The following is a 12,838-nucleotide window of genomic DNA, read 5'->3' as shown; positions in this document are numbered from 1 at the left end:
GTAATAACATTTAATAATGCTTTATTAATAATTAATCTAAAAAATTAATAAAAATAATTAAACGAGTTAGAATTAAAACAAGTATTTATATGATAACATAATAGTAAATACTGTAATATAACATAATAATAATAATACTTTACTATAAAGAATATATAAATAAAAATAAAAACAATTAAAGTAAATAAATTAGCATAATAAATATAAATGATATAATATAATAGTAAATGTGTAATGACTTAAAATCAATCGTGTTGCACTATTTTTATTCAGCTATCAACTTTCAAGTTTAATTTATTTTTAAAATTACTAAAGCGTGTATACTATTATTCTATTTAAATACATTTCTATACTCTCCATCGTATTTTTAGAAGTCAAAAAGTAAAACTATTTTAGACCATCGGTCTGATAATTGATGTACGATAGTCCGATAGCTCAAAAAAAGACCGGTCCGACAATCCTTAATCCGACAATCCGATAGTTCCTAAAAAAAAAAAAAAACTAGAATCTTTCTTTTTTTATTATTTTTTTTTTTCTACCCATTTTGATTCAAACTTTTTACTGGGTTTTTCAAAACTGAAAGAATGGCTTTAGATTTACTGAGTAGCTTACATAAAAAGTTTAATAGATAAAGTACAAGAAACTGTTCAAAACTTTAGTTTTAGTTTTTAGCTTAAAGTTTTTGATAAATTTGATTTCTTTAAACTAAGAGATTAAATATCCTTATTTTATAAAGTGCTTTTAAAAAAAAAACGCTTTAAGATTGGTTAATTCTTTTTTTAAGCCTCATAAAAAAGTGACGATGAAGATTTTTTTTTTGACAGGAAAAATATTTCTCTACAATTAAAATGTCAATAGAAGTTCACTAGTTTCTTAGTTCACTAGTTTCTTAGTTCACTAGTCTTTTTACTAGTTTTTACTAGTACTTTTTCTTAGTTCACAAGTCTCTCTTTTTACTAAATCAGTTTTGTCAAGTGCATATAAAAGATACCGGAAAATGTTGTAAAAAAATAGACGCATAAAGTTTCAAAATTGATTTCCGTTCTATTTTTATCTTAGACAAACTATTATTTATCACTATGTCATTAACTAATGTTAGCTTGACCATTTTCTATAAAAGGCTGCATAAAAATAACTAACGATAACCAGTCTAATTTAAATTACTTTTTTGAAACTTTGGAAGGGGATCAGTAGTACAGATAAATAGAAATAGGTGGAAAAGCAGTGAGCGAAGCAACAAAGTGTTAGATAATATGTTTGAATGATGGCTCCAGGATTAGCAACAGGTTATTAATTTTAGTTTTTTGTTAGTCTATATCATGCTGACGGCAAAATATAGACTCACAAGATTAAAGTGGTCTAAAAGAGAATAGCGTGGTCTTTGGAAAAGTTGAAGCAAGTAATTTTCAGTGACGAAAGTAACTTTGATGCAATAAATAGGAAAAGCAAACTTCTTGTTAAAAGATTTAAATCTGAAAAGTATAAAAACCTCTTTGCCGTACCAATCGGTTGCCGGTATCAAGGTTGCAGTGGGAGTGTTAGTGCTTGATTAAATTTTAACGGAGTATGTTTGTGTAACGTCTACACAGTTCGAATCTACCAACACACTTACATTGTGACGTTATAGAACTGCATGCTTCCATCAACAGACATCGAAATATGGTGAGAATGTGGCTCCTGACCACACCACATGCACAATAAAAGTTTGGACGGAAGAAAAAGAACAGAATTTATTGCCCTGATTCGATCACCAGATTTGAACCCAATTGAATCTATTTGGACTTGGATGGACAAAGAAGTGGTTATGGTCGGAATAAGTTCAAATAATAGCCTAAAATATGAACTTGATACAATTTTTTTTTTTTTTAGAAGAGAAAAGAAGAAGAAATTCAACAAAAATTTGCAATAATCTTTGTTAAAATGATGCAAAAAAAAGGTGCGTACTTACAAAAAAGCACGTGGGAGATATTTTTAATACTGGTATTGATGCTTATTACGATAATTTTGATTTATCGCAATTTTTTTGATGTACTTAAATATTATGTTCGACAAACATTTTAAAATATAATTATATTTTGGTATGACATCCTGGTGCAAGATTTATTTAAGAGGAACTTTTCTTGAAAATAATTTAAAAAATTAGGCCAATATCTGCTTTAGTTTTTATTTCATGATTTTAAATTAGCTTTAAATTATTTCATGCTTTAAACAAATCCAAGAATAAACTCATACTTCATAATTTAAAATAATACTTTTTTAAATATTTCTCGATTCGATTGTAACATGATGACATTATATAGCACCTCAACATCCCTTGGTGTGATGAAAATAATAACAAATCTCGTGTCACGTCTTAATGCACGTATATATTATATGTCATTAGGACGTCCTAATGCAAGTATTTATTATTTACGCGCATTGGGACGTGACACTTAAACGAGATTTGTTAATATTAATTACCTCGGTAAGTTGAGAAAATAATGGGGAAGAACTTAATCATTACTGTCTTTAAAATTTCCGTGACCGTGAGCATAAAGTGCATAAAGACAACCTACGTGATTGTGAGCATAAAGTGCATAAGGACTTTCCACGTGAAGTCAGTTCAAAAAGATTTTTAAAAAATCTTTTTTGTTAAAGAGTGTAGAATGCTAAAATGAACTATTTGGTTACGCAGCTTAATTACACAGAATTCTTTAAAAAAGAAAAAACTTACTTAACAAGGTTAAAATTTCAGGCTATACAAATATTTTAGGCTAATATACAAATATACAAATATACTTGCTAATGAGAAAATCCTTTGCTAAATAGTTTTTCACTGTTGTTAAAGATCATTTCATTTAAATTTTTTTCCACTTCGATTTGAAAGAGTTTGGAAAATTTAAATATCCAACCGTATTGACGTTTAAAGTATAAAAATAATCCAGTTTTGAATTTAAGCTGTCGGCATAATCAATATTTTAAAATTTTAATCGTGTTTGTTATTGGAAGAAGTAAGAAAATGTTAAAGAGAGATTAGGTTTCCTAGGTTTTCTAGAGAGATTAGGTTTCCTAGGGGCAGAACCTTAATGTTATGACTTTCAAACGAACGTGTTATACTTTCATAAAAAAATACAAAAACTTTAGTCGCATTTTCTTTTTCTTTTTTATAACTTAAAAACCTCCGCTTCATTTTTGAAGTAAATCAGCTATTGCGATTTTATCTGCACGGATTACTGATTTTATTTATTTGCGTTTTTAATGATTCTTTGAAATTGCCTTATCACCTTACCTCATTCCGCAATAGGACAAACATCTGATTATTTATGCAATGAAGAAAACAGCAGAAAACAATTTTAACGATGAGCAACAATTTAATTTTTCTTTTAAGATTTCTTCAATGCGTTCGTTACAAGTTTATAAATTTTCCATTACCGCCTGAGATTTTTAAGACTGTAATGGGTCGAAGGTTTCCACACCCTAGTTTGCCAACACTCATGCTTTCACAGACCGACTTCTATGGGCTTACTGCTTATTTAACATCGTTTACTCTTCCAATAATTTTCCTAAGGATTCCCACGATGATGCTTTTTAGAAAACCAGCATTTTACATGGTGTTGTGTAAACATTTTACTGACTGAATGATTTAAAAAGTATTTGTTCTAAGTGCTTAATGATTTAATGATTGAATATCTCTTAATGTCAAAAAAATCTGACCTGGCAAATGCCCAATTCCTTTCCTCCATCTGAGCATTTTTTCAAGATCTTCATTTTCCTGCGGAGTCTAAAAAATCATAATAAAAGAGGTAATTCACGTAGTAAATCAACGAAAAAGCCAAGTTACAACTAATATTAACATTTTATAATGGCTTCATTTTTTTTACTTATGATTTTTTTTATTCAAACTTTTTTAGTTGCTCAATGCTTACTAGTTAACTTAAAACAAAGAAAAATGAACAAACGGATCTTTTTTATGGTAAACAATAAATGCCACATTAAATTTGAAATGTAAATGAAAAATGATCGACTAAATGGAATGAATAGCAAAAAAAAACAAATGATAAAAATCATTAGAATTTTGTTGATTTTAAAAACTTTAATTAAAGATAATGAAAGTTACGTTTTTTTCGTGTGTATATTCAACTTTGACGTTTCTTTCCTCTTGCTGTCTGTCACTATCATCTTCACTTTCTTCATTTTCTTCTTCTGCTTTAATAGCAACCATACTCTCTAAGAGGGTAAATTGGCGTGGTATTACGTTGTGCTGTTTATGGTACATTGAAATTAGCGCATTTACTTGTTATTATTTAATTTGACAATTTATTGGTGTTATTATTTAATTTAATAATTCAATTTAAATAAAGGAGAAATGCTGTCAAACTCTCTAACACTAAATTAATATTTTTGTCCCAAATTACCCCCTGCTGTTCCATGTTACCCAGTTCACGGTAGTTAAAGGGATTTCATAATATAATATACCTTTAAAAATCGTTTCTTCGACTTTTGCCATATGTGCCATAATGAAACCAATCTGAAAATTATGGAATATGTAACATAGAACAGAAAAGTTAACAACAATAAAAAGATATTTAGGTTAGAGGAGGTTCATTTTAATAATAATTAAGTTACTTATTAACATATAGTTGTGCGCATAAAATGATAAACAAAAACAAAAAGCGTCACACTGTTAACGTTTTAATGAAACGTTATAATTTGTAAAGTTTTACAATTTATGCACGAGCCAAATTCGCTTTAATATCAGCATCCTATAGGTATTTCTCTTAATTTTTTTATTATTATTTTTTTTTTTTTTGACTTTTAATAAACCAATGAGAAGTTTTTCCATAAAAAGCATTCAACGAGAGCTCTTTACTTTTTATTAAAGTTGTCCACGTTTTAAACTGATTTCTAAGTTGCTATACTATTTGATATTTTTTAACCGTTTCTACTTTAAAACACTTTAACATAAACAACTTGTAAATGTTTAAAGACGAATTTTTGTTGTGCAACGAAACGTTGTAACTGTTGTGGCAAGTTTATGTTAATACTGTTTTCTTAACTCATGGATAAAGTTAGCATGGAATTTTTTTTGAAATCTTAGGCAATCGGGTAAAAAAAAATTTTATCGTAAATCTAGTAGTGTGTAAAGCTACCTTAAAACTTATAACAAATTTAGTTGCAAGAGTCGATGTATAATAATAGAAATAATAGAAAAAGTTATAATAAAAATACTACTACTAATAAAAATCTAACAGTAAAACGCGTCGTTTTGCCTTAAACCAACTTTGTAATACTACAGATGGACAAGTAAAACACAGTTTTGTACCAGAAATTAAAAGTTCATTTATCAGTTATAGATAATTGTCTTACGTAACCTTCAATGATTTCTTTATGACTTATTTATGTGTGCGTAAAGGTGAATTTTCGAGTCATTCATAGTTACTTCCTAACTTTTCCCTGTTTTTTTGTTTGTTTGTTTTTGTTTGTTTGTTTGTTTTTTTTGTTTTTTGTTGTTGTTTTTATCAAGGCAGATTTTTCACGTTTAAACGCCTTTTACTTCAAATTGGTTTTTATAAAATTGTAGCTGGAATATATTTATCGATTTATAAAAAAACAAAGAAAAAAGAAAAATTTTTATACGTAAATAAAAAGTTATCGTGGATAAAACTATTTAATTTAAAAACAACTCGACATTTGTCAATAGTAATGCCTGAAATTGCTAAGTACACCTTTTTTTCCGACTTTCATCTTTTTAATGTTATCAGATTATATCTTCAATTTTATAAACTTTTTTATATAAAATTTCAATCCAAAAATTTATTTCATGTTTTGCCTCTAGTTAATCAGGTCATTAGTAGTTTGCTATTTTTATTTTATTTTCAAAATTTCTTTCTCCTGAATTCTTTTTATTTTTTGGTTAAAAGTCAGTGAAATTGAAAGAGAATTACAATAACATGCAGTTTAACTAGAGAAACTTTCTCGTCTCTTTGAAGACGCGTTTTCAATAAAATACGCATATATACAATAAAAAAAAGCGATTTGAAGATGATCAGGAATAAAGTTTGTTGAAACAACGAAACAAAATTTTCTAGTTTTTTCAAAAACAACAGTAAGCCATAAAGACGTATATTACCCGTGTTGTTTTCAAGTGTTGAAAATTTTACATCGTTTCTACGTCCGCTTCTGGTGAAAGTTTATTTTAAAATTGAAAAAATGAGGATAGCTGAAACAAGACGAACCGTTTTAAAACCAAAACAATAGATTTAACAATATATCCTTTTATTCGCTATCTTCCACTCACTTCCACTTTCAAGTGGTTCGTTCAGTTTCTTAACTATCATTCCATTAATGTAATATTATTAATTAAAACCGTGTCTTTTTTATAGGTGCAAATAGTATTACCGTTGAGTTGTGATACGCGCTTTACTATTGAGATGTTATCCAATTGAGGGGCGTTCTTCTATCGAAAACATCAATATTGACTAAAAAAATGAAAACTTACAATTCTGAAAGATAAAATTTAAAAATTACTTACCTGAATCGTAAAAGAAAACCCTGCTCGATTGTTACACAATCAGTGGAAAAAATCTCTGAGTTCGTCAGACAATCTATAAGCAAACGAATTATTATTGCAATACAGTCGATAAACTTTAGTTTGCTCATGTTGAATAGAACGCGTGGTTCCTTCGCAGAGCTTATTTTTGTTTTAAAAAGTTATTGGCTGTTGCGAATTTGCTCAGACACGCTTTGGCTAAAATATTGAGAAGCCAGCGAAATATGAGGAGCTGTAACTTAAACTTTTGAAAATTTACGAACTTAATTTACATAGGAAATTAAAATATGATTTGGATTCATTTTGAAAAAGATTTTGTGAGATATTTTTCCCCAATAGAAGCTATCTCTTAACAATGTAAACAAAGTTTGTCACTTGAATTATTTTTACTTTAGCAAGCCGAGCAACAAAAAAAAATTCGAATTTAACGACAGAGTTTTTGAATATGTAAGATTTTAAACAAAATAATTTGCAATAGTTTCTTCGTTCGTTGTAAAAAAACGACGAAGTTTTCTACTAGTCTCAAAAAATTATACCGAATGGAGAGATATGCCTCAAAAAAGCGAGAATAGCGTGCAAAATTCTACCAAAGGTCTCAATAGAACACAATCTTTTGTAAAATAAACCAATGAAAATTTGGTTGTTAAAGCGGTAAAAATTTCTACCACAGTTATTTTTACAAAAGGAAAGGAAGGTCTCAAATCCCTTTGAAAAAGTAAACATACAAAGAATTTATCTTTACTGAACTTTTATATCTGCGTTTCTAAAATTAATTTATATCGGATTGTTTAGTGTTTGGGTTTGGTCTTGACCATTATCCGCCCTAACTTTTGACATGCCAATAGAAGAGTTCTTTAATTATATTTGCTAATTGTGACTTTATAAAAATATTTTTTAGTTTTATTTTTTAATCGCATTCCTTAATCAAAATATTTTCGCGGTTTGTAGAAAACTTCGTTGAGGAGCGTAAATCTCGAGGTAAAAAAAAACCTCGTTTTAAACAATTTATCAAATATTAGAACGTTCTTTAGCAACGTTCGCCTTCAAGCGTCGAAGTCTGTTTGTTTTATATTTTAACGAAATATTAAAGTTTGTTATAAATTTCAAAAACTCCCAAGTATGGGAATTTTTGAAATTTATAACAAATTAATATTTCGTTTTCCTTTAAATTACTGTCTTAAGTTATTTAAAGGAAAACGAAATTTACTTCGCTATAACTAACGTGATGTCCTAAAAGAAAAACTCACAAGTTTATAAACTCAAAAATTATCATAGATTTATCATAAATTGTACTATTTGACATCGGTTGGTACTTTTGCAAAAATGTGTTTGTAATTTTGCCTCTCCTAATGTTGTTTTTGTCATTAAGATAATTTTTTTAGATACGAGTTCTCAATTATATGGTTTTACCGTTGTTTACATTCAGTTGGTGGAGTTATATTTAATATAATTATTATGTTGTTATAACTATATATACTGTAGTTATTGCATATAACGCTTTTATTTATCACAACTTTTTTACAGATAATAGTCCTCATTATAAATTACCTTATTGTTATAAATTTCATTTCTACCGTTATTATTATTAGTGTTATTTTTATTGTTAACATTATCATTATTTTTATTAACAATTTTAATTAAAATTATAGCAATAATTATAATGACATTACAATTGAACCCGTCATTTCGAAAAGGGCACAAGTCACACTTTTTTCGAATTTCACTTTTTTGAGCCATTTTATTTATTTTTTTATTTTTTTTAATAAATAAAGTTCACAAAAACTCTATATGTTTTTTATTTATCTACTCCTATATTTAGTTTTATAAGCACCGTAGACTTTTTTTGATAAGAAACATATTTTTTGTTGATTCTGAAAAGTTTTAATAAACGGACTTGTGTCCTTTTCGAAATGACGAGTTCAATTATTATTACTATTTATTGTCATCATCGTATTTTTCATCTGGCAAAAAAATCTGTTGATGATCAAAACATGCACTGATTAAATTATGGTGTTCAAAAAAAAAACACAGACCAGAAAGTTTGATGCTCGTTTTTCCATTCTTAAACTATTCTTAGTTAAAGTATGAGTAAAATTTCTAATGATATTTTCATGTTTTTTAATGTTTTTAAACAAGCAAAAGCGTGTTTAATTGGGAAGCATTAATACGTCACTCTGGTATCATGATTAGTTTTGATGATGTCAGAAACAGATTTTTTTTTGCAGCCGAGCTAATGCCATTATCATTTACCCTCACTCAATTTTCATGAGTATTTACTTTTTCAGTATGAAAATAAAAAAATAAAAAATTTTTAATCTCCAGAAGTTTTAAACAATAGATAAAATTATTAGAAAAACATTAAGATTGCCGAGGGAACTTTTGAAAAAAAAAAAAAAGAAATGTTCTTATAACAGCGTGTTGGAGAAAAAACTAAATACATGTTAATAAATAAACTTTGGCAAACTCTTGGAATTGTCAATTGCAATTGCAACTGTTGTATTGTTCGTATGCCATTATTAAAACGCTTTTTTTGTGATGACAATATGGTTATTTAATGCATGTTTTTCTCTGTAAGCTTACAAAATTGTATTCTTAAAATAATATTTTTATGTAGTTAACAAGATTTATTTGTTTTATAATATGTTTTTGAGAATACTCATGTCTTATCGAGTGAAAAACAATTGTGTAAATCTATTTAGTTTGCAGAAGGCTTCATCCAGTTATCTTCGTGATATCTTTTTTTCACCTTTTGCGTTTAAAATGTGATATGAACAGTCTCAGTTTTTTTCCGATCGTATTTTTTCTTTAAAAATTAAAGCAAGATGTCATAAAATATGCTGTTTGGTTTTTACAAGTTTGGCGCCAGTTTTGCTATAGCTTTTAATCTCAATGTAAAAATTTTATTTCAGATTTCTTTTTTTAGGGAAAAATTAATTGAAATCTACACTAGCAAAACATCTTTTTTACGGGCTCTTTTAATAGTTTCGTGACTGCAGATGCTTTGGAAGTTCGCTCGCGCGTGATTTTTCGTGGTGTAATTTGATTGGTTCGATTTAACAATAAAATATTTCCAAGAGGGCGTTTTTAACGTTAATAGAAAGAAAACAAAACGAATCTCTTCTTGTTTATGTTTTATTTAAGATTGTTTTGTTTTTTCCTGCAATTCGTTAATTGCATACGCGGAAAGTTGGTTAGAAAAGTTGGTTATGATTAAGATTTGATAACAGGTTTATGGTAAACTGAACTTTTTTAAAATAAAAATTTTGTATTTTCAGAAGAAGTTAAAGAGTTCGAATTAATATCACTTTCGTGTATAAATGCACAAGGTTTGATTTAAAAACGCAGAACAAAAAATAATTTCATAAAAATTGGCATTAAATTTTTGCTACAAACCAAAGCAAGAATAATACTTGGAAGGGAATGATAAAAACTAAAAGGGTGTGACGAAATGAACAAAACATGGAACACTCAAAGATTTACTCTCAGTAGCCTAAAAACGATGAACTGATTGGAATGATAAAAAACTTACAATGTAAAGTAATAAATTCCTGTTTTTCATCATGCCACTGAAAGTTGCCCTCGTGATTAAATTAATAATAAACGTTATAATTGATCATTTTTGAGCTTCGTATGAGCCTCAAGGAAAAATAATTTAGATGAGAATTTAATACGGTTTTTGTACAAGATAAATTCAAACTTAACCATATAAAGAGAAAAGTTTTTTTTAAGTTGATTTAACAACCAGATAATGGAGTTTCGGTTCAGTAAATAGAAATTCGGTTTAGTAAATAGAGATTCGGAAAATAGCGGTTAATCGTGCTATTTGTAACTAATACGATACTTATATAGATTCAGGTTTTTAAAATAAAACTATAACTTTGTTTGGACGCATCAAAGATTGGTGCTGGCGAAAATCTGTCAAGTAAATCCGCTTAAACGTTTCAATAACCATCAGGGTCGCTAATAAAAAAAACAGCATTATAATAGATTTAAAAAGGTATGAAGACAGGATGAGGAAAATGTGAATTTATTTTGAAAAATCAGAAGTCGAAAGAATTGATGGCTAATAAATTTGTTCAAAGAAGGCGTCAGGGAAAATGCTCTTTTGAGCAAATAGACCAGTTTATGAGACATGAAATCGAGGATGAAATTTTGGTGTTTTCTCAAGCACGTTTGGAATTTATATCTCTTCAATAATTCATTTGTGCTGCCGGGGAAACTTGCGCGGCACAATACGTTTTGATCCTTTTTGTGTTTAACTTTGGCGTTTTGTTTTGAGAATCGCAATTAAAGAATGAATTACGTTTGATCAGAAACTGATAACGTTTGACTAATGAATATTAATTTAATTCCAGCAGTTTCCTTACCAGTCCTAACGCAGTTTAATATGCTGCAGAGATTTCATTTAAAATTTCAAAAAAATGTTTTAACATGCTAAACTGATTTTGGAATGCTACCGAATTTAAAATTAATAACGAAATTTATCTTTTACCAAATTCAATAGTTATAAATTTCAATTGTTGAAAACTTCGTTGCAAATTTCGTTGTAAGGATGTTGCATATCTAATAAAGTGTTAATTATAAATTTCAAGTGTTAATTATAAAACAATCTTAGATTTTTTAAATATAAATTTCTTTAGATTAACAAATATAAATCTATAATTGATTGATAACATACAGTAGTATATTATTAGTTAAATATATATTTATGTAATAATAAACTAATGGATATGAAATGTAAATAAATAATATGAAAAATAAGGTATAAACACATTACTTTGGTAAGCAATACCATAAAATATAGGTTCTGACATTGAGAATAAGTTTTTTTGTGAGTTACCCGAAATTAATAAATATTGCTAACTTTTTTTTCTTAATTCATGGTTGCTACTGAAATTAATAAATATTGCTAACTTTTTTTTCTTAATTCATGGTTGCTAATTTAATTTTTGCAAAATTTTTATGAGAATAAATGATTTTTTTTTTTGACTGAATGATTTTCCTTGTACCCAAAATTCACTATAAAAACTCGTTTGTTAGCGAAAGATTTTTTTGTATAATTTTCGAAATTATTAAGAAACATTTTAAAAAGATAAGTAAAAATTTGCATTGGAATTTCAGAAGATAAAGAAACTATGAATTAAGTAGCATGAAATGTCAATGAAAAAACTTAAATGAATCTACAAAGGAATTTAAAAAATCTTTCACATAGCAAACTATACGTTTTTAAAATTCTCCTTTTATTACGTATATTATCAGAGATTAAAAGCTATCCCAGTAACTATAGATTAATATAAAAATATTAAAGGCTATCAAACTATTAGACCAACTTTCATTATAACATCGAGTTTTCTTTCTCAACATACTTTTGCGTAAAAAAATTTTATTGTGTTTTTGAAAAAGTAACACGAATTTTGAATTATATTTTTATCGTTTTTCAGAATAAAATGTAAAAATTCACAAAACTAAAAATCCATCATTGCGGCTGAATATTTCGCCATTTATATCATTTATGGCTTTAACCTCGGCGTATTAAGTTATGAGATATCTGGCAGGAATAAGTCATGTAATTATACAGTCGCACTTATTATATACAAGTAAATAATTTAAAATATTTGTAAATAAATAAACCCAGTATAATATTTGTAAATAAATAAACCCAGTATAATATTTGTAAATAAATAAACCCAGTATAATATTTGTAAATAAATAAACCCAGTATAATATTTGGAAAACCACTTTCTCTTCGAGCGTTTTTTAAAGTTTGTTTTATAGCACATCTTATCGCATAAAGTTATGAAATTATCGCATAAAGTTATGAAATTGCTAATAAGTGTAAAACCACAAGAGCAAAAAAAGTCTGGAAACGCAGACCGTTTTGAATACAACTTTGTATTTGAGCTTAAAATTTAAAATAAAAAAACCTTCAACCTGATTCAAGTGTAAAACACAACAAACTCTTGATAAAGATGGAAATCGAAAGTTTGAGAATGGTTTAGAGATTAACTGAAACATTTCATTTATTTTATCAAGAAATGGAAACAGCCATTTCCGATTATTGTAAAAAGATTGTAAATTAGTGGTGATTGTTTAAAATTGTTAAAAACAGCTAGATCTGATAAATAGCTAGATCTGAAAACAGCTGATCTGAAAATTCATAAATTTCAAGCACCAATTTTACACAAATTGGACGTTTAACAACCCAAGAAATAAATTATCAACAGCTTGTTTTTGTTATAAAGATTGAAAATGCTTTAAAAATATTGTTTTGACAAAAGAATATTTAGTAATTGAACCTTTTTTCCTTTT

General features: G+C 27.4%; 1 protein-coding gene across 7 annotated transcripts in view; it reads right to left on the bottom strand.

Annotated features, from left to right (window-relative positions):
• The window catches only part of LOC145190848 (lethal(3)malignant brain tumor-like protein 4), a 22,377-nt gene extending 12,250 nt beyond the window's left edge, over positions 1–10,127 (bottom strand). The window contains exons 1-6 of one of the 7 annotated variants that reach the window (XM_090066061.1): positions 10,059–10,080; positions 6,512–6,584; positions 6,379–6,436; positions 4,456–4,507; positions 4,097–4,206; positions 3,694–3,760 (exon numbers count right to left, since the gene is read on the bottom strand). In XM_090066061.1, coding sequence (XP_089922187.1) covers positions 3,694–3,760; positions 4,097–4,206; positions 4,456–4,495 — 217 coding nt within the window. In that variant the 5' untranslated portion in view covers positions 4,496–4,507; positions 6,379–6,436; positions 6,512–6,584; positions 10,059–10,080. Of the gene's footprint in view, positions 1–3,693; positions 3,761–4,096; positions 4,207–4,455; positions 4,508–5,229; positions 5,295–6,109; positions 6,451–6,511; positions 6,647–10,058 lie in introns of those variants that run through there. The other 6 variants (XM_090066059.1, XM_090066064.1, XM_090066060.1 and 3 more) reach the window with 6 other exon arrangements.
• Between the last annotated feature and the right edge of the window lie 2,711 nt (positions 10,128–12,838).

This window comes from Hydra viridissima, unplaced genomic scaffold (genome assembly GCF_058129835.1).
Source record: "Hydra viridissima isolate aposymbiotic clone 2 unplaced genomic scaffold, HvirCarnegie_v1 scaffold_11, whole genome shotgun sequence".
NCBI lineage: Eukaryota > Metazoa > Cnidaria > Hydrozoa > Anthoathecata > Hydridae > Hydra > Hydra viridissima.
This window is presented reverse-complemented; position numbering and strand designations above follow the sequence as displayed.